At 40.3% G+C, this 27,680-nt stretch overlaps 1 protein-coding gene across 1 annotated transcript; it reads right to left on the bottom strand.

Annotated features, from left to right (window-relative positions):
* Positions 1–1,417: 1,417 nt before the first annotated feature.
* LOC134198142 (calcium/calmodulin-dependent protein kinase type II delta 1 chain-like) lies at positions 1,418–27,545 on the bottom strand. Its single transcript, XM_062667480.1, has 13 exons — positions 27,496–27,545; positions 27,351–27,434; positions 26,310–26,404; positions 23,906–23,965; positions 23,779–23,833; positions 20,279–20,344; positions 16,157–16,229; positions 14,339–14,441; positions 6,734–6,817; positions 5,760–5,854; positions 2,591–2,632; positions 2,407–2,487; positions 1,418–1,691 (listed from the first exon to the last, which is right to left on the bottom strand). The coding sequence occupies exons 2-13, from the start codon at positions 27,401–27,403 to the stop codon at positions 1,548–1,550; spliced, it is 951 nt and encodes a 316-aa protein (XP_062523464.1). The 5' UTR covers positions 27,404–27,434; positions 27,496–27,545; the 3' UTR covers positions 1,418–1,547.
* Positions 27,546–27,680: the final 135 nt, after the last annotated feature.

The raw sequence follows: 27,680 nt of genomic DNA on the forward strand, positions 1-27,680 counted from the left end.
AGTACGTGGCATTCGCAGGTATATAAGTGCAAAGTGTTTTTCATTCCGTTCTGTTAGTTGCAATGGCAATTGTTGTTGTTGTTGTTGTTGTTGTTGTTGTTGGTAGTGGTAGTGTGTTTCTGGTTTGTTTAGAATTACTGTCTATGTGCTTACAATGTCTTGGCAAAATGGCTTTTTTCTTTTCTGTTGTACTTCACACAGTAGCTTTGTTATTTAGAAATGCTAGCACAAATGCAATACAATATCAAGTTATTTATAAAAGTAATGTAGCTTTTACAAATTGTTGTTGGCTTCATTCTTTAAAATGGAAATTCCACGAGGTCACAATTCAAACGTCAGAAGGCTCTATGAGACGTTATAGAATATCTCAAGGAAAAGAAAGTCATCAATAATTATGGTTAGGTTTTCATGTGAAACATAATTGTCATTGGAACCACCAGTGAATGTTGTTACTTTTGTTTGTAGATTGTGGGTGTTGAAACTTCTGAAGATAGTAATCAATTATCAAAAATCCTCGCACCCATCCTTTTACAGCAGTTCAAACATCCTCATAAATCAGAGTCTGTTATAATCATAAATCATTAAAGCCGGTTTAATTAAGAGAGACTTCATAATCTTGTTGGCTCTGACCATGGATAACTAATTCTCAAATATTGTTTGTTTAAAATGAAAAAGGTGAAAAGAAGCCAGTTAGATCTGGATTTCTGATATCAATTCACAATTCAATTAATTAGTGAGTATGGATGACAGTACAATTCATGTTCTCTCCAACCCACTTCCAGCACATGGAGTCTTGTGAGTTGATGATACTGCCACTGTGTATACTAAATCATATCTCCTGCACATGCAATGAAGCTCATCTCTTGCACACTGTAGCAGTATCAACTGGCAAAAATCGTCACAAGCAAGTCTATCGTTAGAATTCTACATGACTTACCATTCATTTCTCACACTTTCTTTCAGCCTTTTCTCCCCTTCTGTATTTGTTGACTTTCTCACATTGCAATTCTCTCAATGGCTTCCTAGTACACAAATCGCCAGCACAGCTTGATGCTTCAGGCTTCAGTCTCCTTTTTACCTTGGTAAAAGCCAAAAGCCTCATAGTAACTGACTCACTAACGTTATCCTTCGTTTCAAAACATTCCGGCTGAGAATACGCATTAGACGGGTCTGAAGATACGGTTGGCCCGTCCCACCGATTTCTCGCTTGTTTCCTCTTGCTGCTCATTTCTTTGACATCTTGGCATTGCTGAAGAAGCGAATCAAAGCCACACTTTCTTTCTGAGCACATTACTGTGCCAGCAGCCAACTAGAGGTATACTATCTCATCAGACATTTCTATTGCCAGCATGTGCTCTAGCCACTCCCGTTCCTCTTGCGACATCACGGTGGGTACGCTTACGCTTCAATATCTTCACGAATGTACCCGCCTACACCTCAATATCTTCACGAATGTAGCCCGGGCATAAGAACATTAAGAACTAACGAACAATGCAATAAACTAATTTTCAATTCTTTTCATCGTCAGTTACCTTTAATATCCTATTCTATGTTACCAAGTGACAACGACTCATAAACCCAGAAGCAACATAACAAAACCAACACACCTTCAGTTTGCGACGAGCATTAAACTTCTTTAACCCTTCAATTGTACTCTGACGATGCATCGTTGAAGCCACACGATCCCGTTGCTAGAAAAACAATAGGGAAGAGACAAGTCATAAAACTTGTGTGACCTTCAAGAAGCTTACACAAATAGTATCAAATTGTTTGGCTGTATACAGATAGATAACTGTATCACTATATAGTATGCATACAACAATGTTCAAACTATAACATATGCAACAATTATCTAATAATAATGCAGGGTTCATGTCACAAGTCATGAGGCAATGTTGATGCACTGTTAAAATGCTAAAAAGAAGTCTACAAGTTTGCACTGAACGTGAATATCATTCCAGACCAGGCCTACTACTAGTAACACTTAACTTTACCTAACAACAGCATCTGCTATATGCAACAATAACCTAGGTGGCTTCATCTTCATAGATCAAATAATAAGTCTAGAAATGTGAACAGACAAATTCAAGTTGTGAGAACAGCCTCTCTGCTGCAAGGCAACTCACAGATTTTAAAGAAACCTTAGCAAAATAATTACAACCGTGCTACTCATGCAGATGAAACAGAACAGCACACCAACCAAACAAATGTGCATGAATAGACAAAAAGAGCTGGGAAATCAACAACGTGAGCATCCAAGCAAATAGATTCATCAATAACCGAGAACATAAAAACGGCTAAACACACAAAGACTGGTAATCTAACAATCTGAAATGTGTCACAAAGGTGGGAGCTAAACATAAATTAGAAAATTGGAAGGACAACATGAAACATTATGAATGCTACCTTGATCCAAGGATGATTCAATGCTTCAGTAGCAGTCATTCTCTTTGATGGGTTTACAGTCAACATTCTATTGATTAGCGCCTGCAAGGCAAGACAGAGATCACCAGCAATACAAATGTACAATACAACTAAGATACATTACAATGAAATGAACACTAAAAGCAAAATAGCAAGCACCACTTACTTTCACTTCACTTGTCACTGAATCCCACTCTGGAGATGGAAACTGCAAAGTTCCAAGTATATACATAAAAAATACTAATCGATGCAAAGCTAATAAATAATGAATCTACTGCATTGTCTAGAAGAGTTAGTCAGTTGTTAAACAACCAAGTCAGAGCAACACCAACGCAAACATAAAGCTAATGAACAGCTAAATACATACAAAACAGGCAAATATATAAACCAATCAACGAAATGTTTATTGACATACAACTTCATTAACTGACAATGATGTACTAAAATTCTGCACTATTTACACTCTGTGTACTTTCTTCCATTACACTGCACATGCCTAAACGGGCAGTCCCACGGAAAAACAACCTACACTTTAAATGATGTCACTGATTTCAAAGTCAACAAATGGTGTGTCTCCCCCCCACGAATGAGAAGCGTTTAGTGGTAAGAGTAGAAAGTGTACCAGATATCCGTTTGTGTTCTTGACCAGAGTCAGACTCGCTGCTTTCTCTTTATGGCTCATACATAAAGGGCAAGAGCTCCATTTCTTACCAGGCATCAGCAGAGTGGCAGAAATGAGATCAGCTATGCTACTAGTGCTCTTTGCTCGGGAAATGCCCACCCCATGCACACAGTGCAGTGAAGTACTACTGTACATGGGATGTACGGCAAGCAAAAGAACGTGTGACTACAAACTAAAAGACGAGTAAATAACTTGTAAACATTCTGTTTCATTGTTTATGTTTGCGGAGCGAGTAGGTAGAATGCACAAGAGTATATCCTGCTGTCTTGAAGAGACCCGTGCATGAATCAAGAAGAGACCCGTGCATGAATCAAGACTACAGTCTCAGTAGCATTCTACTGCTTCTTCTGCCTAGAAACTTGAGTTGGATTTATACACAAGTACCACTTACCAGTAAACGTTTCCAGTTGCGTCATGTGAAAGACACTCCTTGTTGTTGACTTTGAAACCGGGGTTTCAAAGTCCTTGAAAAGCAATGATTTTTAGTTCAACATAGGAGGCAAATTGGGACGTGTAACTAACATCATTCAGATTCTCTTGTCAAGACCTATTTTTAAAGCCTACGTTGTTTTGCCGTGGGACTACAAAATAAAGAAGGCCTCATTCCCCATTTGGGAAAAGCCTCAGTAAAGCACACTAAAAAATTCGACACACACAGCTAATAGTATCAAAGGCGAGTACATAATTCTATTTAATGCTTCTGCTAGAGTTATCAACATTAATAGCATAATTACTCAGTACTACATCCGAAAATTCAATCTTTAACGATGGACATCCTATGGTCTAAAAGACTAATACCCTATTTACATGAGTACACATAGCAAGTCAACATGCACCAGAAAACAAGTCAGTCCCCATTTACACATTACCTTCTCAATTATTGAGAGTGTCTTTTGCACAAACTACAGAATATGCATCATACGTAGAGCTAATATACGCATGGTGGATTAAAGACACATAAACAGGTTCTTCTCCTTACAACAGTCGAATAGGAAGAGTCTCAGAAGATTTGAAAAAACCATTATGAGTATTCACTACCATCTTGCAAAAATTGAGGATGAGCACACATCAGCTAGAAACCTAGTGTTTACACAACAAAGCTAACTCAAGCCAGATTGTGGTAGCTCAGCAAGAATTTCTTGGCCAACCAGCACGACTCAACTCACAACATTTAGAAACTCAACTGAAACGAGATGCTTATATAAATGAGGTAAAGAAATGATCTATCAGTTGAGGTACCAAATAGCCTAAGTACCTAAGAGAGAAGAAACAATTATCCAGCACACTATAATCTCTTTAGTTCACCCAACTGTCATGTAGGAAAGTCATAAAAGCAAAATTGGCAGTGTCAAACTAATAAAAATTACAAACACTTGGTTAAAGTTACAGATAGAGCTACTCAACTCAGATTGAAATCCTTCCTTAAGAAAGCACGATAGCTAAAAGTGATCCATATATCCATTGAATAGTCCACTTTCTACATTTATTCGTCCATGCAAATATTATCTACAACATCAACCCAGAGAGACAAGCAAAATACCAGTCAAAAGCATTTGACCACCTTACATAACTAAGACATCCACACTTACAAAGGTTAATTAGAAACAAGAAAAAAGAATACTACTGTTAAAGAACGTGTTCACACCACCACTACGCTAATCATAGAGTACTTGTGATTACAAGTGTAGCGTAAATTTTAGGGCCAAGGTGTTCACACTGCTAACTATGGTTTGTGAGTCACATGCAGCACACGACAATGTTTACTTTTAAACATTGTTGCACGAGCGACAAGCAATACTGTCCACATCTGGGATCCACGTACAAAGATGGAGTCCCTGGTGTGGAGGGTACCATTAGCCCATTTGATGATGACATGGAGAACACTTCTGCTTCAAGAGGTAGCAAACATAGACCTTATGCAATGTAAAGCAGACAAACAGTTCCAAAACGTGAAACCAACATCCTTGCTGTCACATGCAGGTGTTACATGCTTCGACCTAGCCTTGTACCAGTTGTCGTGCTATACGGGAACAGGGCACGGCAGCACGAGAGGGTCTGGTACGACGCTACTTCGACCAATGTAATGCTGCTCCCCATAAGCTTCAGAATGGCATTAGACTAGGCCATACAAACTACATATATACTCTTGTGTCAGGGTCTGCATCACTCGCAAAACTAGTTTGTGGAGTTAGGGTGAGCTCAACCGAATTAGGTAGAGAATAAAGAAATGCACCCAATGTGTGAACAAGCCCAAATTGCACCAAAGGTCCAATGGTTTGTGTCAGTAGATATCCTATCTATGTCTAAATCTACACTTTGCCTTGTAAGTTTATAACAAAAACAGCAAATACACCATCCAACAACTCTTTACTTAAGCATGCAAACACGATCTTTACTACCATCATTGTTAACATAACAAAGTCACATCCACTTCATGAAAAACATCATCTATGCAAAATTAGAAAAAGAATTTGGAAATAAGCCGTAAAACTGAGCCTTCCAATTCTAATTACCAATTCTAACGCACATGGCAACCTCTACTGTTAGCAACAAACACAATATTATGACAAATACACAACCAAGCAAGCAAGTACATATACATCTGGAAATGCACAAGAAACTAAACCAAAACAGATTGCACAATATTGCATACATCAAACAGTCCTGACTTGATTTGACTGTACAGCTTATTCTGATCATCATCCCAAAAAGGAGGATATCCAACCAGCAAAATATACAATATAACACCTAACATCAAAACAGTACCGTACACAACCAATGGTCAATAATGACATTACATTACACTGCACCATAACCAGTTAAGTCTTCATGTGTTAGCAAACAACTGCATGTACCGTATTCCCTAAAAAGAACACCATGGCGTCTATTCATTTTGCAAGGCTGGACCATACGGCATTCTTTCGGCATTCATTTAGAGGCGGCGTTCTTTCAATGTCATTTTCATGTAAAGTACCACACACACAATACGCACATCTGCATGGTCAGAGCATGATCTTTCTTCCTCTTCCTTTGTATTTTTCTGTGCACAACGTCGTCTTTGAAGATAATTGTCGTTTTGCCACTCGGCATTCAGTTACGTACCCTATAATCTCGTACCTCGTCCTGCCTGCCTTTTCCCAAAGCACTGCGTGTACTGTACTACTTTAATTTTTAGGCAGCCTCGTATGATGCTTCTCGGGTCGCTACACTTCTTCGGTCGCTAAAATGCACTTCAGCCGAGCGGTTCAGACAATTCAAGCATGCGAGCGATATGCACAATAAATATCAATTACCTGTCTTGTGGCATTTATTCAAGGACGGCGCTCATTCGAGTTAGTAGCAGGAGCCTGCGGCATGTATTTAAGGGTGGCATTCTTTCAAGGAAATATGGTACATAGATAACTCCATGCCAACATTTTTTTCTGCATGCTTATCCACATGCCGAGCTCTTCAGTCTCGGTGCTTCTCAGATCTGTCTGTCAGGCATTCCTTCTTTATTAAACTAACTAATGGTGAGTTTATATGTTTCTCTGTCCACTTGCCATTCAGCCACGTTTAAATATACATTTCAACTGATTTGTCTATCTGTCATACACATAACCTATAATGAGCATTAGCTCAACTCACCACAAGCCCACATGTCTACTGGTTTCCCATATGGTTCCCTCCGTAACACTTCCGGTGAAAGATACCCAGGTGTGCCTGCAAAACCTGTAAACAACCTCCAATCAAATATAACACAAAATGTCTGTACAAATAGTCAACAGCTAACAAGTTGCAAGTAATAGTACTCAGCTTGGAGATGAGTTCCTAAATATTCCATTACAACTTACCATAAACCTCAGTAAAGTCTCACAAAATCAATGAATGTTGAGAGCACCTACTCATGATCATACATCATAACATGTATATGGCTGGTAATACAAGCTTACTACAAATGTGCAGTTCTACACTTTCAGTCATTGGGATAAAACATGATTATACATAGGACCTAATAGCTACTGTCTAAATGTAATTACTGGCCATAATAATGCCAAACCAGCAAGTTTCACAATGTCATTGACATAGTGAGAAAGCTTCACATGTTACCCTTCATGAACATTTCAGATACTAAGCAAACACTTCCTTCAAGCTATGCTCTGTCCGGTTTCACAAAGACATACTGCCGGGACTTGAAAAAGAAATCAAACAAAAGCCTCAACAATTCGAAACTGAACACCAAGAAGTGCTAAAGTACTGTATCACAAACCATGGTAATAATAATTATCGTGTGTTCAGACTGCTTAATATCATTTTAGAGTGTGTTCACACCTAATCATGATTAGTGCTGGAATAGTGCACTAACGCCACTGTTCATGGTCTTAGTGTAACACCATTTGAACGCCATAAAAAGCAGCATTACAACTGTGTTGGTGTTAGTGGTTGCATGTGACTTTGGCACGTGAGGTAGTATACAAGAAGATCATGCCACCAATGTTTCTGACGTGATGTCGTACGTTTGGACGATGCTACAAACGCAGCAACAACATGCCGAAGTATACGAAAGAGCAGACGTGTACTATGTGCCTGTGACAAATTCCTGTGGTCTCCGGAGAAGCTGCCAGAGCAAGCAAGCAAAATGTCTCCCTTTTCAAAACCTAAACCACTGGACTCATCAAGACATTTTGCATGGATTGTTGCTGGATATGACAGATGAAAATTGTTGAGGCTAATTACGCTCATGTGCCCGTGTGACTAATCGTCATTAGTGGTGTGAACGCGTTTGTGCTAATGTTAGCCTAATCATAATTAGCCTAATCATATTTAGTCCAGATGTTGGTGTAAACACACTCTTAGACACACAAGCTTTCCTAAACTCATCAAAGTCAGATTCAGACAAAAAGGATAAACCAGTTTACCTGTAGCAAACCCATAGGCATGATGGTAACCTTTCTTTGCACTTTGGTCACAAGCATATAAAGAGAGAAGATGCAGCGTCTGTCTACGCATGGGTGGGGTGATATCATTGTGATGGTAAGAAGTGGAGCTGTCATTTATGTTGTGCCTCATATGGTAAGCCTTAGTTAGTATCAGGTCGAGAAGACGAGCAGCCGGAGGAAGCTGCGATAAAGCTGATCAATACTCAAACAATAACTTGACATTCTAAATTCTCAGATTTATGTCAATTTTAGTATTTGAAGTCACACAGATTCCAGAGAAACAACATGCCTCCATGTTAGCAAAATCTCCAAACCCAATTATCAAAACCTAAATGTACCATGCAAGGTCTGCTAGCATAAATTAGCTGTCTCACAAACAGTAATTCCATTTGATCTGCCGAATGCATCAAAACTATCAAGAAGACTGTTACAAGAAGACGACTAGATACTGTTATAGTTTGTCCACTACAAAACAAGGTGCAATTTAAACTGCTAACAAAATACACTACTATGTTATCTAGTCACCACAGACCAAGAAAGACCAAAACTATAGCATAATATAAATAGCCGCTGTGAAAAGATTCTCCTGACATTCTGATATGCTAAAAAAATCTTCAATTTGTAACAGTTTCAGAAAGTTGCAAATATTGATTGTGTTGTCTTTTCTTGACAGATTCTCTACAATGCATTCTGGTAGTCTCTTCTTGCTTATGGCTTTTGCACTAATAACGACACTATAGGCGGAAAGAATCATTTCTTTGTCCCAGACATCCATATTCTAAAAAATAATAGATGAGATCCCTTCTTCACCCAGGCTGATTAAATTATTGATTGTCAGTTAATATCTCATTGAAGACAAATGAAAATGTAACCAAGTGTCCTGTTCCAAGAAATTAGCAGCGAGTTTCCCGTTCAGAGTTATATATCCAGGCAGCAGAAACTTGGACACGTTGAGTTGCTTACTCACTCAAATAATCGGTCCCCCTTCCCCTTTATATATGACCACGTCACATCACATCTCGTAATGCAGGCATTTCGACAGTCCCATTGGACGTCATCACTTTGAAAACACAACACGCTCCATGCGTACCGTCCAAGGTCACGGATGGGCATTTAAATATTGGCAAAATATTGGCAGAGATGTAATGCGCCATTCAAGAGAAATTTGAACACAAGGGGTGAAATCTAAACACAAGTCAAGGCGAAACCAATTGGCATAAAATCGTGTCATCCCAACAGAACTCCTAGAGACGACGACACCCTCAATGTTGACCTCCACTGGTTCGACGTGCTTAAGCTAAATTTGGCGGAGATGATACTTGGAGTGGCAAACATCAGCACGGCCAAGCAGACAGACCCGTATGTTCACCGTTTTGCCTTTTTTGCGCTTCTCGCTTGATGTCTTGTTCTGAATCTTGTCCACATCAGTTTTGTAAAGTGTCCGACACTGCTCAGTGAGTTCTTTGCCACATCCGTCAAGTTCACAATCCCAGTCTTCTTCCAGACGATTTCAACTCTCACCTGCGTCTTCAACGGTGTTCTTTCTGCAGAAACTGGTTTCCAAAACCAGGTCAACATACATCTCAATGCAGATCTCACAACCACAGGCTTCATCAAGATCAGAGGAAGTGTGCTTCTTCGACACCTACCAGCAATACTGCAGTAGCCAACGTGAACTATTGTCAAAATTCTTCCGCCTATACTCCGCTCATACATAGTTCATTATCAATATCCATGGCGTCCTCTGATATTCATCTGAATCCAGAATCTGCTGCGTGGAGATATATCAGAGATCTTACAGTGGACGAAATACTCAACGTCGATCCACCAACAGCCGTCCAAACTGTCCACCCTTCAGTTAACTAAATCATGCTTTCTAGACTGTTGTGCCGTAGCACTTCAAAAAATTCACGTTGATCCCTAAGATGAGTTGGGATAGAAATTGCTTTCGCTGTTGTTTTGTATGCTCCTCACACGTGGGAAACATGGTCTACAACATGTGAAGGCTGCTTATCACCAATTCCTGAGGTCAGACCATATTTGTCTGCAAAGGGATTTCCCAAGAAACCATCTACTACTGGGAAGAATGCAGGAAGAGCTGCAGCTGGTGAGGTGTGGAGTTGTCCCGTTTGTCTAGAGTTTTAACCAGCAATGGTTTGGCTCCGTTTACTGAAGATACAGCGTAAAAGTTGGCCTCAAAACACCCACCAAGATCATCATGGTTTCCCCTCTTACCTAATGTACATTGTGAGTCAATCACCTTGTCAAGGTCTTTTTCTGTGATGCCATTACACAAGCTCCAAGAGGATCAAGTGCTTGTCCCAGCGGCTGGCGTTTTGAGCATTTTAAAGTGCTGCTGGAAAATGATGAAACTGCAGACGGACTCTGCCTGTACAGCTTTCGCCAAGGGAATATTATCTGATGCAGTTGTCACCTTCTTTTCTTCATCACGACTCATCACTCTGCCCAAGCCAAATGACAATGTAAGACCCATTGCCATAGGTGAATCCAATCGTCGACTTACAGCCAAGACTATCTGTTTTCAAAAAACGAGTTTACTGATTCTTTGGTCCTATTCAACACGGTGTATCAACAAGATGTGGCACAGAGTTAATAGCACATCATATAAGTATTGTTTGGAATTCAATCTCAACTGGATAGCAATGAAAACAGATGTCAGAAAACAGAGACCAGATTATGGTGCAAGTATCTCATCTTTTCCGGACATGCATAATCACGTGATTCAAATGTATGGCAAACCCAGCTCCCTTATCTTCATGCTAGGTACCTCTCCTGTTATAATCGCATCTGAGGAAGGAGTTATCATGGAGATCCTTTGGGACCTGTCATATTTGCAACAGCCATTCACTCAGCCTTAAACTAAGGTTCAGAATTCCCACCTTCGGTAAGAGTCCTGGTTTACCTGGATGATGTATTTTGCTGGATGAGGCAGAAGATGTTTGGGCTGCTTTTTGTGAATTGAAGAAGTCCTTCTTAGCTATCAATTTGATCATAGCCGACAAAAAGGGCGAGATTTTCTCTCTACTGTTGTCAAAGGGTTTGATGGAGTTCCCATGTCTAGCGAAGGAGCTATCTTCCTTGGTTCTCTGATTGGTACAGCTTCATTTGTCACTTCCTCTCGTACCACAAAAGCTGAATCAAAGATTTCACTGTGCAATCAGCTTGCAAAATTGGACTATGTCCAGAGTGCTATGTTGTTATTACGATGCTGTCATGTACCCAGCCTGAATCACTTGGCCAGGACACTCCAACCTGAGTTACTGATTCCTGCCTCCACAATCCATGACTCTAAGACAAAGGAAACATTTTCTCAACTCTTAGGTTGTGAGATGGTAGCTGACAGTTTTAGTGTCAAGCATCTTTAACTATCAGACTGGGTCGTTTTTGAAATGATTCCTTGACTTTCAGTGAGACCTGCGTTTGTTGCATCCTGGGCTAATGCTATAACAAATCTGCCATTCCGGTTTCCTGATTTATGACCTCTCATAGACACCCTCGATTTCTTCATCCTCTCCAATTACGAGGTTCTAGTACATTCTGTCCCTCCAGGAAAGCATATATCTGACTACTTGTCAAGTGTCGAGACAGTTCAACATCAGTTATCTTTAGTTGCTGCTGCTTCGAAGGCTCAGAATCTACTGGATAATTCTGCTAGACATGCAGCCTGCCTTCACTCATCAAAACGAAAGGGAGATGGAGTTGGTTAAATGCAATTCTCACGTCAAAAGCATTCGCGCTTAGTTCTTGCAAATTCTGCTTAGCTTCCTTCCTTCGTTTGAGTTTGCCCATATCTCTCTCCAATTGAACAACGACATGCAACTGTGGTGCTGATGTAGACAACAGTGGTTATCATTTGTTACCTTGTAAGACAGGTGGTGGGCTCGTATGGTCTCATGAGTCAATTTCATCAACCTGGTCAGATTGTTTTCGCAGACATCACTGCAAGGAGCTGAGAAACGGGTACTCTACTACAGACAACAGACCAGACATTGTCTTTTTCGACTCCGACACTGAATACAACATCGATCTTGACATCTCACTTGCCCACCCGTAGATGTTGTTGGTGCCACTACAGAGAGGAGAGCAGACACGGGAAGAGCAAAATACGACACACAACAATTACCAGGAGGTCCAATCGTCCGTACAATTCCATTAGTAATGGAACACTTTGGCGCATGGGGATTGATGGATGGAGATTCTTAAAAAGATAGCAGAGAAGTCATCGGATGAAGTAGGAAGACTTAATCCAGCAGAATTTATCAACTTCTGGAGCAAACACTTTTCAATCCAACTCCAAAAGTGCAACGCCAACGTCATCTCTAAGAAGTCATCTTCCCTGACTGGAGACAACAGATGTGGCTTTTATGCCACTCAGTTCTTTAGCCACTAGCTGACACTGAAGGCTTTGCATGTAGTAAATAGCCGCTTTTAGAGTTTTTATTAGTTCCTTTAAGTTTTGTTTCGAGTTTAGTTTACTAGTAGTTCACAAACATTGACAGTAGTTGTACACCATATATATAGCTATTTGCATTGCGGAAATGTATGATAAATAAATGTTCAAATAAAATTAATGTGATTAGCAAACACGACAGACAGACACAGATAGCTCTCCTTCACTATCAATCTGTTCATTTTTCATGGCAAATAGTATTAGCCAACTAATAGTGAGTCAAAGACCATTCTTGTTAATTATTAGCATTGTTGCTAATTGTATGATATCTATCTCATATAAACAAAATGATTTGACCAATGAAAAGAGACTGTGTAACAGTATATTACTGTATGTGAATAATACCCACAGTGTGTGACTTCGAATTGCTCCATGTATGCCACGGTATCTGTACTATAAAGCAATTTGAAGTCACACAGTAATAGACTGTCATGAGAACAAGTAATAGTATTCCTGCTCAGTCCAACCAACCTGCACCAAACATTAGTCACACAACATAACATCTCTCAGACTATACAGTCTACGGAAACAGCTCACGCGTTCTCTTTCAAAACAAGACCCGGATTATATGCATCTCATTGTGTTGCAATGTCCCGTATTCGGGTGCTAGATATGACAACTACTTTGCTTATAATCTGTGTAGCCACCATAGCATTTTCTTCTCCATTGTCGCAATGTGTAGTGAAAAGAAGGTTTGGAGCATAATTTCAAAGATAGGTAGGATGCAACACAGGATGAGTTTTCGTAGGAGAGGGGCGGAAGTGGACGCGCTTTGATGCTGTCACCGCCATGGCGCCTCACTTCGTGAACTTCGTCCCAGGAAACGAGATGACCAGCTACCCTGTTTCGATCAGCATAGGATGCAGTGTATCTTAGTCGATTGCTAACAGCAGTTTGTGTTGGTCTCGTGATTTCTTTTGCACAGGAGAGGAAGATGAAACGGGTGGAAATGGCTGATCTTGAAATGCACGGTGTGCGGTAAGTACATTCACTACGAAGTATGGGCGCTTTTGTATGAATCTTCAGGCCTTCAGGTGTGCGTTGATTGTTTCGGAGGCAATTTATTGTCGTCTAGGGTACAGGCAAGACGATTTATGTCTAGATGGTTTTGCGCCTCAAGAGCAGCACCAAACCGTTGCTTGTGAGGGTGTCTATCGGTTGCATGAAATATGAGTTTCGTCGACTCAGGTCAGCTCTCGTGACAAGCAGTAGGTGGGGTTGACGGTAGGCTGACTTAGGCTTTTTAAAGCTTTGCCAGATGCTTACTCGTACTCATCGTTCCGAGTATTTCAGTCAGCAAAAGTTGTACAAGCACTCTGACAAGTTGTACGAGCATATTTACTCTACCGTACCTGTAGCTGAGCGTTGTTACGACGGGAAGAGAACGTTGAACACCTAAAGGGGTCCTTGTCGTGAAATCTTGCGATAGCAATGCAAGTAACCCAGCGTGAGCATCCACATTCGATAACAGCTATAAGTCAAGACAACTGATCGTTTTCGCTGATGTTTTGTGCCTTGGGATTATCCAGGTACTTTTGAAAGATAGACTACGGGGTTGTTCCGTGCACTGATACTTGTTAATGCCATTTATCAATCACGACTGTACCTTCCACTGATTCTTTCACTTGAATCTATTCTAGATAAAAAGCACAAAAGAAAAAGTCCCAATTTGCTGTTTCCGAAATGTTTTTTGACAGCCATTTTCATTACATGTAAGGCTTGCAATACATAACAAGTAATGCATATGTTGCTGTTTATACATGTTACATTATACATAATCAATCACCAAGGAACCAATAACCCGTCAAAGTCATAGCTGCTGACAAAGTCATGAATACTGACCATGCCAGGCATTGCTATCTCCTGAAGATTCAACTGCAAGACCAAAGTCAGCCAGTTTGACCGCTGCTCCTTTCATCTTGCTTGCCAATAGCAAATTCTCTGGCTAAACAAAATACAACCAATAAGAAGAATACAAAGAACAGAACACAAATACTCATGATGTGCAAACTGCTAAAACCTGCATTCACTCCAGTATTACCCAGAAAACATTTTACATCCACACAATTACGGCATTTAAAACACTTTAGACTAAGAACAGATCAATTGCACATTTGTAAGAGGGTTGTTCTAAGTATCTTCTGCATATGAATTACCTATACAACATTAAAAACACAATGCCTGCCAGTAAACGAAAGACAGATCATATCAACTTGTACTGGCCTTTATGATTCTGCTGCCTTCCACTATTAAATCTTTAGTGTTTCTTATCTAAATTACCTAACATTCAAACCAATCCAAAGTAACACACAATGCCGTAAAGTGAACTATTGCTATAACTGACTTGCAATATCTGTTCTTCAGTCATTGGCTAACTTCCCAATTAAGTAAAAAGTTTAGAAAAGCTCTAATGTCAACAGCGAGACAATTATTCACAAAGATCGCAACCTACATTCTCCTCTGGATGCCTATAGCCTTTCTGTGAAAACAGTATATATAGATAAATTTATAAAACAGAAAGAGAGCAGCCTTTAGCAAGACACTAAAGCTGGGTTCACAATATGCAACGGAGAGCAGTCCATTCCGTTATGTCGCTTCGCGTCTGCTCTCATCAAAAGACTGCAACATATTGTGAATGCCTTCATGCTATGCGACGTGACGGACAGGTGACACACGCATAGAATCCAGTTCTATCCCAGCGTCAAAACTGCACATCGTTTCCATTTCAGCAAAAATGAAATTAAGTAGCTGACCAATCACAGCAAATGCAAATATTCAAATTAACTGATATGAGCATTCTGTCAATGGATGAAAAGTGTGACAAAGAGGTTCTGATTAAGGCCTTACGCAAGTACCAGTGTATTTGGAAGGTAAACTGCAAGGACTACAAAGACTTGAAAACACGTGAGAATGCCTGAAAAACGTCTCAGAGAAGGCTGGTGTCAACTGGCAGTGATGCCAAAAGAAATGGAGATCTCTTCGAGACAGGTATTGTATGTGAGAGAACTGAATAAAGGTCAAAGTTCGCCCCTCTGGCAGCCAAGGTCCACCTCCAACTTCTTAAACCTATTCTGACGTTATGAGTTTTATTGACAGCCGCGTGAAACATAAAAGGTACATTGCAAGAACTGCATGGACGCTCAACATACATCACATTGTGTCTGTACACACTATTGATGTATAGGACATATGCTAATTTCTCTGCTTCAGAGTTTGGCAGTGAGACGTCAGAGCTGCAGGACAACGATGAAACTCAAATGTAAATATATTGTTTTCTACGTAAGTCACACATGCACACACACGCATGTACACACACACATGAACACACACACACACACACACACACACACACACACACACACACACGCTATTGTGTTAACATAGTCTGTTTCCTTCTTGTCTGTCTGTCTAGCAGGTTGCTTCCAACCCACAAATCAGTCATCTGTCAAACAATGTGTTTGTAGCAATTGTGGAAATTTTGTAAGCTGTTGCACAGTCGCAAACAAAAACAGAAAATCTTAACAATCACCTTGATTGTTTCAATTACAATTACTACAACGACCATAACCCTGTACAATTTTGATATGCTATCTTTTTATCATTGCCTTTACAAGACAAGAACTATGTGCATACATAGTTCCTTAACTACTAAAAACTCACCTTTAAGTCTCTGTGTACTACATCATGCTGATGGCAATGTTGAACACTCTCCAGTATCTGCTGTATACAGTGACTAATGCAAACAAACAACTGTTAAAACACATACACTAAACACTTTAGTGATTGTATTGTCTTAATAAACCAAAGAATTCAATAGATATACTACAATATGCCTTCTAGTAGAAATGCATATCTCAACATAAATAGGCCTGATGATGCATCTGTAGCATGAGAATAAACTTAGTACACTCGGTGTTCTAGCTAAAACAGTCAGTGACTTGACCACCTTCCACTATGGTCAGACCAATAGGCCATATCCACAACTCTACCATTTAAATCAACAACTACTATGTTTGGTTGTGGTGAGACCAAATATGCATTTACCATACATTTGCAAGAATCTGGTTGCAGTATGGGAACGAGTTGGCTTTCTATCATTATCTGCTTGGCTAGCCACTGCTTAGTTCTGCGATGTTGCAGTTCCCAACAATCTTGCCAAAAACATCTTCAACTGGTTGCTTTCGAGACATTTGGACATCAATTGGAATGAATACAAATAGGTATCAAGGGGCTGCGAACGTACACCTTGAGGACAACCAACTGACGGTGCTGTGGTGGCAGGCACGATTCATTCGTGCCATGCAACAAATCATAAATGCTGTCTGAAGAAAGCTGGCATGGCCATGTGGTCAAGCAGGGTGACTACATGCTAGATGTCTCACCAACAGTCATTGACAATGTGACTGGAATGATTGACCGCTTGGGTGTTTAGCTAAGAACACCTCTACATCTACGGGAAAATGAGCTGGTGGAGTATGTGAGTGCATGTGCACTGTTCTGCTAATCAATATGCTTGTCAAGTGGAGGCGGTTCCCCTGGTGTAATCAATTCCGCAACCAGATTCTTGCAAATGTATGCTAAACGCATATTTGGTCCCACAGCAACCAAACATAGTAGTTGTTGATTTAAATGGTAGAGTTGCATACATCGCCCATTAAATTGCTTTATTTCACCGATCCAGTCTTGACCAAAATTGCAAAACACGATGTCTTCTGACACAAGCTAGCTTGCTGGAAATGTTGTAGTACTCTGCTACTCAGGTTTGGTACATACTTGCTGCGAGTATCATGACTGTGCAGGTGCTAGCAGCATGTTTCCACATTTTGCTTGACACAAGCTAGCTTGCTGGAAAAATGTTTTAATTAATATTCTGCTACTCTGGTTTGGTACCTACTTGCTGCAAGTGAGTATCCATGACTATGCAGATATTAACAGCATGCTTCCACAGCTTGCTGGAAAAATGTTTTAGTACTCTACTACTCCAGTTTTGGTACATACTTGCTGCAAGTGAGTATCCATGGCTGTGCAGGTGTTAACACCATGTTTGTTTCCACATTTTGCTTGACATGTCACTTTTGGTACTTGCACATAGATTTAATTTTTTTTGTATAATTGTAGTTGTACCTTCTTCTATATCATACTGGTAATTGATATACTAAAATAATGTCAAACTCCACAAAAAACAAACAAAACGGATTGCTGTAGGGAAACCTTAATTAAAACCACAAACTCCCAAATAGAGGGCAGAGACAACACAAAATCCCACATGCACCTATTTCAACATCACCATTGGTCACTGTCACTTCATTCAAAAATGTTGCAGCCATTACATGAAATAGATGTTACTGTACAGAGGGGAATATAACGCCGGACACTGGACATTGTCTGGTCAAAACAAGTCCATGTCCAGCCATATATTGTGTTGTCAGGACATTGGCTACTGGAACGGTCACACCCAAATGGCATAATTCGGACACTCATAAGTCAGACTATGTGCACTATCAGAGAGTATGTTTTCTTGGGGTATGTACATCTACTATCTTTCTATCCCCAGTAAGGCTGAACTGGGAAGTGACCAATGAGGTAGAGGTCACACCAGGGGTGCTTATTAGAGCATGTTACACCAATTATCCTACGTGGTTCCAGTTGATGATCCCTTGATCTCACAGGATAATTGGATAATAACCACTCTACTTGGCTAATATGTCCTTGATATGCAAAAAGTGTTATCTTTTGGTTTCCTTTGTAGGAAAGGCTTAAATAATTTAGTAAACAAATGCCAGACCTGGTGGTTTCTAACCATTGAGATCATCACCAAGGTCCAAAAAACAGCAGAGATATTACAGATTTCCAAAGTACACACTCATGGGGTCATAGACAGTAAGCTTTTGTGTGAAGTGGTGAGACAGGTTACTGAGACACTAGTTGCCGTAAAATATAAATTTTCACCTAGAATGCGTGTAGCACAGCACCAAATATGAGGACATGAATTGGTAGAAACATTGTCCCAAGACTGTAATCAAACATCCTGATTTGTGAATGTTTTCTTTCTTGTCATTGTCAAACTTGTTAAAGCCATAGCAGTGACTGGTGTTTCTTTGAAAATTCCAGTCCTTCTGGAAAGATCCTAAACGGTTTCTTTCAAAGAGCCTTTTGGCAAACTATTCTGTCAGCACACTAAGTAACTGCAGAAAAGGTGAATACCGATTTAGTATGCCTTGATAATAAAATGAAGGAGTGACTACGTTGGTGTGACACCAAAACTTCTTTGTCATATAATTGCCTTTCTTGACACCCAAACATGGCAAACAAAACCTAACGTTCAAACTTCTGAGCAAGATAGTGAAGACAAAAACATTGATGATAATGCACAGGTTAGAGAAGCTGTAGAAACTCTTGCTGTTCGTTTTGCCAAACCATTAGAAAGCAAAGGGGTTAATGTTCTTGCTCTTCATGTTGAGGAGGTAGTCCATTATGCTAGAAAATATCTGCACATCAGCAAGGTGTGCTATGAGTCTGTGTGGTACATAACTCACACCTGTCCAGACATAGTATTAGTCTCCCCTTTAACTACCACACATGTTGAAAGGATGTTTTTATCGCTGAAACTGATCAAGACAGACTGGCACACCAGCATGAGCAACACCACCTTGTCTGACCTTATGGAAGTATACCATGAAGGACCATCAATTCAAGACTTTCACGCTGACGCCGCTATTCAGCTGTGGTGGGAACGATGCAAGACCAACTGTTGTCCTAATCAAGGTTTCAGAAAGCAATACAGAGCAAGGAAAACTGGAGAGTTGACCCAAGACGATAGCACTAGCAGCTTTAGTTTAGATGACTGGGACGTGTGGCATAATCCTCTAAGACTGCGTCTACAAATAGTTTTCCAGAAGGTCTGACTGAATACAATTTTGCACATTGTTGTGCTAGGTTTCCCTGTTAATGTTTTGCTATTGTCTCACATAATTATAGTGCACTTTCAAGTTTGTCTTTTGAGGTTCCATAATTTCTTTACTTTACTGTAACGCAATAAAAGATCGCTTTGCAGGTATGTTGTCTCAAAATTGTTCCTGTTATTGTCATGCTTTGTATATATATGTCAAAAAATAGAAATAAAGTGTTGTTTGTGGGGTCAAAATTTGTTAGAATGGGCGTGGTCTAAATGGGCATGGCTTTGGCAAACCTGTTTGTCCAGACAAAAAATTTCCTTTTATTCCGCTCTGATGATGTAGCAAATTTAGCATCTATTTGAAGCATATACAGCCAAACAAAGGTTAGCTGTATTTCTGAAGAACCTGGATATACTAAAAAAATCTTGCTTTTCTCCACGTTGCTGGGGATGCTTCATGTGTAGTGCCCGAGGTCAAAAAACAGCATTTCAGATTCTAGATGCACCATTCTAGACAAATTCAAGTATAACGGAGTAAGTAAAATCGGCAAGAAATCTCATTGTCCCAAAGAAAACTCTAGAAGATAACACCGCTGTCTGTAATAATCAGACTAGTGTGCACAAGCAAAATTTGGTAGAGCTGCAACTCGCCATTTTAGAGATATCCGCCAGCATGTCAACACATGCATTTTCATATGCATGCATGCATGCACGTTCACGTACACACACACACACACACACACACACACACACACACACACACACACACACACACACAAAGTATGCACATGCGCACATCTGGACCCACAAGATAGGCACAACTACTATTTATACTTCACTGGCATTAATTTAGTTCTTTTCATTTGGTAGTAGTGCAGTGAGCAAACCTTGCATCAGCTTCACTGTAATATTCTCGTGCAACAATGTCTTCAAATAATTCGCCACCTGTCACCCTTTACAAAAAACAACTTATATCACTAAAAGTGAATAATTCTAAGCACTAAGCACATACAAATTCAAACAAATTTGGTGCAAGTTTAAGCAAGCTGACAGTACAAACAATACAGAACAATGGTGAGTAAGCAAGTGAACAAGGAACAAAGCAACATAGTCAAACATCAAAGATAAATCCAAGAATACAAATAGAATCAGGCAGTCACACCAAACACATAAAAAATAGGTAGACTAACTCTAATAATATTCAGGTAGATAACACTAAGTATAATATCAACATTTCTTAGTACTGTATGTATGAGAAAATGAGAGCCTGACAGACACGGGAAGTAATAGGCACACACAATTGCAGTCATAACAATCAGGTCCAGACAAAAAGCGTATACATGTAAAAGAAGAAATGAAAGCAAATAAACATGTCGACATGGATGTTGGAGCCAGTCTGCCCAGCTTTCAAAAAGTGTACTACAACAGTCAGCTGCTGTTTGCTGCAGACTTCCAATCTAATGCTATAGTTGCTTACTCGAGGCATAAAACACTAGCGTACAGTAGTGACAACAGTCACTACTGTATATCATGTACAACAGACCGACTAGACTCGCTCCGCCTACTGTGTAACACGTGACCAAATAAGTAATACAGTTTATTATCCATGTCACAGGATTCTGATATGACGTAACAAACATATGACATTATTACAATTCGCACACGTCATGTGGCAGTGTTCTCGTCTGCCTTCCAACTGGTATGTTGATCACGCCCTCGATAACAGTTTTTGCTTGCAGAGTAGTTATTGTGTAGCAGATCTAACCCAAAGTTGCAACACATGGCAGTTTAACAAGTCGAATTGTGTTGGGCGTGTGATAGTCTATTTTCCTTTATAGTGCTGACGGAGACAAATACGTGACCGAATTGGTAGGCAGTGTCAGAGCAATCGCTAATGAATGCAGAACTTTTGCAAAAGTATAGTTAAGGTATATTTAGACACATTCGCAGTTTCGAATAATAGGCAGTTCCAGCTTAGTAGGCGTTTCTGCGGTGATTTCGTTCCTCATTAAAACCCAGCATAGAAGATGGTTGCCGATTGTTTAGGAAACGTGTCTACTGCTGCTAAATGAGTAAGAAAATTAAATCGATTGCAGTAGTTTTACAATGTATCTCACCACTCGATGTGCCCAGTCTCCTTCTCACGCTCTTCTAACTAGCTCTGACTAATTACATTCAAGCTGCATAGCAGCTGAGGGTCTTCATTAAATGAGTAATATTATATTTCTTCCCATAACCACTCTATATCAGGTCATGTCCATACTGTTGTCTAAAACAGATTTTTTCTGACTGTGCATTTTAGATCACATGCTGATCAAACCCCACCCTTTGACACACACAAGCCATAGCACTTTGCTTCCAGCACCTCTGTAGAAGAGAAATACAAGCCATAAAACCAACTGACTGACTGACAGACAGACAAATAAGCAAACAGATGGTTAGAAATACAAAACTACGTGCAAGATAAGAGAAGGACACACAATCAGATATGACCCAATGGTCATGACATGTCTTTGCCTACACTATCAAAACAACAAGAATTTAGTCGTAACACAGACAAATGCCCCACTACAAAGGTACTCCAACCCATGTTCTGGTATTAAAGTCAATCTACATGTATACATTGCATACCCAAGCAGTCTAGTCTCTTGCACAGCCCCTTCGCCGCTCCTCGTGTGCCCGTTAAGAGAGGCTGTGCAGGAGACTACATGCAGTCGGAATCTTATCTAGAACTGTGAGAAAAAGAAGCTGCTGTAGTCAACAAGATGAAACAACAAGATCAACTCTATGAAGAAAGATATCGTAGTAAACCGCAGTACACTTTCACTTGTTTCTTAGCATTTTCAACACTAGAAACTACATACCAAGAAGCATTCTAAATTAAGGGTTTGCCCATTTTCCAGCATTTTCACGAGTGTACAAGGCAAATGCTTTTTCTTACCCCCTCCCTCCTTCGCAAAAGTATACACTAAAACGTTGCTAGCATGCAACAACACAATTTTCACATATTAAAGAGCATCGTGAAAGATCGAGCCTCTATCAGCAACCCAACAAATATACCTTCAGCATTGAACAGCATTGATAGTACGGCATTCATAATATGCTGTCACCCCGCTTTTCTTGGTCCTCTTCGACTGATCAATAACGTAGCGCATTCATATACTTCTTTGTTTTCTCCACGCTGCTAGATTTCCAGAGTGTTTGTGCTTTCCTAACAGTGGCTTGACGGCCAAGAAGTTCAGAGTTGGTAAACACGAACACGTTCACAAAGTTCTGATGCATGTTAGTTGGCTTTTGGGCACTGCAGCAGCCATACGGCTCAACTGAATGAAGTGGACATTTTCTACACCTACCTCTAAGCGAAGCACACCAACACACCCAAATGTGGTAGCCAGAATCCAGAATATTCAAGGACTGCTAGAAGTATACATAAGCTACAGTCTTTAATACTGTTAAAATGTTTAATACCAGTTTGTGAAGAACAATTAATTTTTGAAGGACAAGCAGTTTGGTCTGTCAATAGCATTTCTTGTGAATACGCCACAACAAGCACTGCGCTAACGCATCTATAAATATTGTGCAAAAGCGTACGGCAAGTGCTAGCCCTGCTTCCTAGTGTACGCTCTGCAAGCTGGTGAAAATGTCAAAAAATGGAGGACCCCTAACGAAGCATGCTCACGCTCGCACATGCACACTTGAGCTGCTCTCAAGCTGCTGTAGCTATGGCACGTAATATAACCATACCCAAAAACAATGAAATGCGCATAAGGCATGTCCCTTGAAGAAGAAATGACACAGTTAACAGATCTAGAATACACACATACAATTTGATTTTGTACAACTGTAGTGCTTGTATAGTTGTTGGTCCCTACATACTATTTTGAATCATTCAAAACATGTATTGGCAAACAGACAACATAGCAAGCAGGCAGGCAAACAGACAGACAGACAGACACATAGACAGACACAGACACATAGACAGACACAGACACATAGACAGACACAGACACATAGACAGACACAGACAGACACACAGAAGTGTTGTAACTCAGTTTTGTGCATTAGATTGATAGGTATAACGGCCCTATAAGGACTATTGAATCCACTCTTGAAGTTTTGCTATTAGCTACTAACAGTGATCTTGTTTGAAGTATACTACCATTGATACACAGACAGACAGACACACAGACACACAAGCAAGTAGGCAGACAAAAATATAGTGCGAATACAGATAGATGCAAAAACAACATGACAACAAGACTAACCCACTACTCAAACACAGAAACAAGCAACCCTACGAAAACAGTATGACAAAGCTAACCCACCAACCCACTAACTCACAAAATTCATCAAATTGAGATAACAAACACGCACATGTAGCACATACAAGTCAAAAACAAAATAATGAACAGTTTCTTCAGAGATCACTTCATGTAAACGAACTGCAGAGAAAAACAGCATACATTATCATCACTACAGAGATTGCACCACAACATGGTATGCAACAAACTCACCAATGTTAGCATGTTTCAACATGCGACATATCCGTCCTTCTCTCTCTAACTTCTGCAAGTCTATACAAATGGCAATAGAAGTATTAAAACTGTCTCTCATAACTTTCTAATGCAAGAATATTAAAGAGTAGCACAAACATATTCTAATGGGCCAGATGTACGTATATAACCATATAATGTGTTAGATGGATATGCCAAAGGCCACACCCACTATGGTCTACAAGGGCACGCTCATGCTAAGGCATTCATATTTTATCACTTTTGAATTACTGTACCTAATTCAAACCCTCATTAACTGCAAAGCCTTTGGCACTCTCATTCAAACGAAAGGCAAAGCTGACTGAAGTTTCTATAGCCTGAATTAGAGGGATCAAGACATTGCAGTAAGAGGTTAAAGTAAACTGCGTCAGGCCTTCTCATGTACTCTCGAAATTTTACAATCTAAAATCTCAATTGTGCAAAATTAAGGTTGTTACACTGCAGTTTTGATAAATGCACTTATCATCATTCATTGCTCTATCACATGACCCAGAAAGCACACTTCTCATTCCCTAGGTAGAGCTCACTCTGCTAGTAGTCATGGTTTCATCTGAAACAACAAACTTTGCATTGTTTAGAGCTTACACTGCTGTCGTTTCCATTAATCAACACCTGCGTAGACAGAATTCCAGTAGTTTCATCCATGGACCTTTGTGCAGTCGGGAAGGCTTACTGGCGATCAAATTGATTTTCTTGCCAGGGCACTTAAACACATGTTGTCACAAGCACTAGTTATGACACAACAACTACGCCACTTGAGATCGGATCAAGTGCTCAATGTCAAGTTAAAAAGGGGGAACTCCACCAGAAATACACCTTGATCTCAAAATGTAGTCTTTATCGTGAAACTTCATGCTGCGCTACTTTCAGGCAAACAGTCGCTTTGGTAGCGTTAAAAAACACAGGCTAGGTACGGAGGATGCGCCAGGCTGACATGTCATTGGCGCTAAGCTTCACCTACACCAAATGAATTGCCTGCATACCTCAGTTATCTTGCCAGTAACTACACGATAACTAAACGGGAATGGTAATTATAGAGGGATCTTGTGTTTTAAAGCCTTAGAAGAGCTCTCTGCAATAAAAGTAGGATGCTAGATGCTGTTTTCTCCCAGAAGACTTGACTCTCCCATCTCACAGAATGAGGCTAGTGCAATAAAACTCAACGGCAATTAGCATTGGCCTTCATTCTATTAATATACGAAGAGAAACACTCAGACGGTTTAAATATGAAGCTCTCATGAAGACATCGGAGTAAGTGGACATGCCCCTTTCAAACTGGGCAAAGTGTTACAGGTGCAGAATAACTTTGATTAAGCCTTAGACTTTTAACAAGAGCGCAATAATGTAGACGGTGTAGCTAGTACTGTAGTATGTAAGTTGTAGACTCGTGACCATGGCAATATACCACCGCTTTGTCATTCCCAAATACTCAATCCTCTATCGCGGCTCATGAGGCATCTAGAAGCCATGGTGATTGCCAAAGCTTAGCATACCAGACTGCTACCTTTAGTAAACTTGACGTGGATGTAGGACTAGAGAACAACAACAAGGGGGCTGTACGCCTAAGCAGGTCTCTCCAAGAGAACGTCTACACTTCCTTGACATACTTGAACCTTGTCATACATGGCAACCAGAGACAATGGACACACTGCCAATCAGATCATTGAAATGCTCATGAAAGAGTTCTTACCAGAACAGTGAAACTCATATTTGTGATTGCTAGGTCTTGTTCAAAATAAACAGCACAACTTTCCTGTCTGCAACTGTTAATGTGAAATCATGATGATTGATTTCTTGGTTGGTTTACGACATCTCTATGGAAATCTAAAATTGCATAACTAACATTGCATAACAGAGCGATTTTTGTGTCCCATATGTCACAATTCTCGTTACTGTACTTCTACAGACTTTTACGAACAGTCACGTGAAACGACAAGCGTTTTGTATAATTCTAGATTGATTTACAAGTAGCGTGTTTAGAAAAAATAGCATCCACATTCTTCATGTGACAATCCTATCATTGTTTTTAGAAGCCTCATAGCAGTAGAAGCTATGGTGTAAACACAGCTTCAACTACTAGTAATACTTTGCAACAACTCCATTTTGGTTTTAGGAAGGCTCATAACTGTGGAAGTAAGAGTGTAAACATACACTCAGTTACTAGTTAGTACATAAAAGGTGCCAAACACCCAACCCCAATATAATTAGAAAATGTGGACTACAACTACACAGAAAACAATGCTCTCTAGCTGGATCCTAACAAAGTACTCTTGTAATTTCTGAGAAACAATAAAAACTGTTGATTCAGTATCCAGAACTGACACTAGTATTTGACTGAACTACCAAAGTTACAACTCCAACTTACCTCTTGCACTTAACCGTTTCGTATTGATAATCTTTGCAGCATATTGCTGGCTTGTTTCCAAATGCACACAACGCTTGACAATACTGAAAGCTCCTCTACAAAAAAAAACAAAACATCAGCACAACTATCACTGTTCACTGTAAAAATGTTATCTCATCACAATGTACAAACTATGACAACTATTTACAGGAGAATCCCTATTTCCAAATGGAGTTTGGTGTCTCTGATGATCAGACACAAGAACTGGAAGTCATAGCATGCAACTCAACTGACTCCAGAACTCCAACACGAATATGTAAACAATTATTTGATCACACTACAAAACTTACACATCGGATATCAAATGGTTGTACTGTACTAAGCAACATGTGTCCCATAGAATGCGTCGCTTAGAATACAAGCATATGCATACTACTGTACATGTAGTAACATATGAGACGTCGGTACTGCTAGGGAGACCTTGCACAGCAGCATCAATGTGCAACCACTGTTCTCGCGTGGTGAAACACGAGTACTCAATACCTGCTTAATTAAAGGTATACCAGAGCGCGCTAGCATCGACAACCTTGCTTCTTGACTTTCTTCCTAGCTCTACAATAGACTCGTACAGTACCCAGTCCTCCTCCTCGCGCGCTCTCCGCGTGTTTTGGCACGTGCATTTTGTTCCACTTGCCAGCAACTTCCAATTGGACACCAATCATTTTTCAACGTGACCTGGTCGACAGCGTGAGACTTCATGGCGTCGTTCAGAAGCCATTCAGCGTGCATCCGCTACCTCCGGTCGGAAGAAATTGCAACAAACTATTGCCCTTTCAGGTATGGTGTTTCACGCACCAGTGAACATCCCATCTGCTCTTGACGTCTAACTACGACTAGAGGTGACACAAGAGACAATTGGAATCGCAGGCGTAACCGCAGTAGTTCGTTCTCGACTAGGCGTACGAGCCAATCGCGAACTGGCATACAAGACATCGAGCTAGTAGCACCGCAGCATTGCATAGAGCGAGGCGAGACAATAATCCCTCTATGCAAAATTCTTACTTTCCCAACTCCTCCTTCAGGTCGTAGATTTGGTGGAACCGCTTCGTTGACATCTCTAAACGCCAAGAGTCACAAATGCCTCAACTGCAGAAGAATTGTGCCAAGGGTCACAAATGCCTGGCTCAAGTGCAGAAGAACTAAAAACCTGTGCTGATAAAGTAGCGAGAGACTTGATTTCAACGTCTATCACGTGACGGTACTTTGCCAAAGTCACGTGTACACCAACTCAGTCCTGTCACGTGTGTATAGGTCCATGTGGTTTCACACGTCAGTGACAGATCCAAAGTTTGGTTGAAGGGGGCACAAACGGCTAAACGCTGGTATGACGTC

This window comes from Corticium candelabrum, chromosome 2, assembly GCF_963422355.1.
Source record: "Corticium candelabrum chromosome 2, ooCorCand1.1, whole genome shotgun sequence".
In the NCBI taxonomy this organism is placed as follows: Eukaryota; Metazoa; Porifera; class Homoscleromorpha; order Homosclerophorida; family Plakinidae; genus Corticium; species Corticium candelabrum.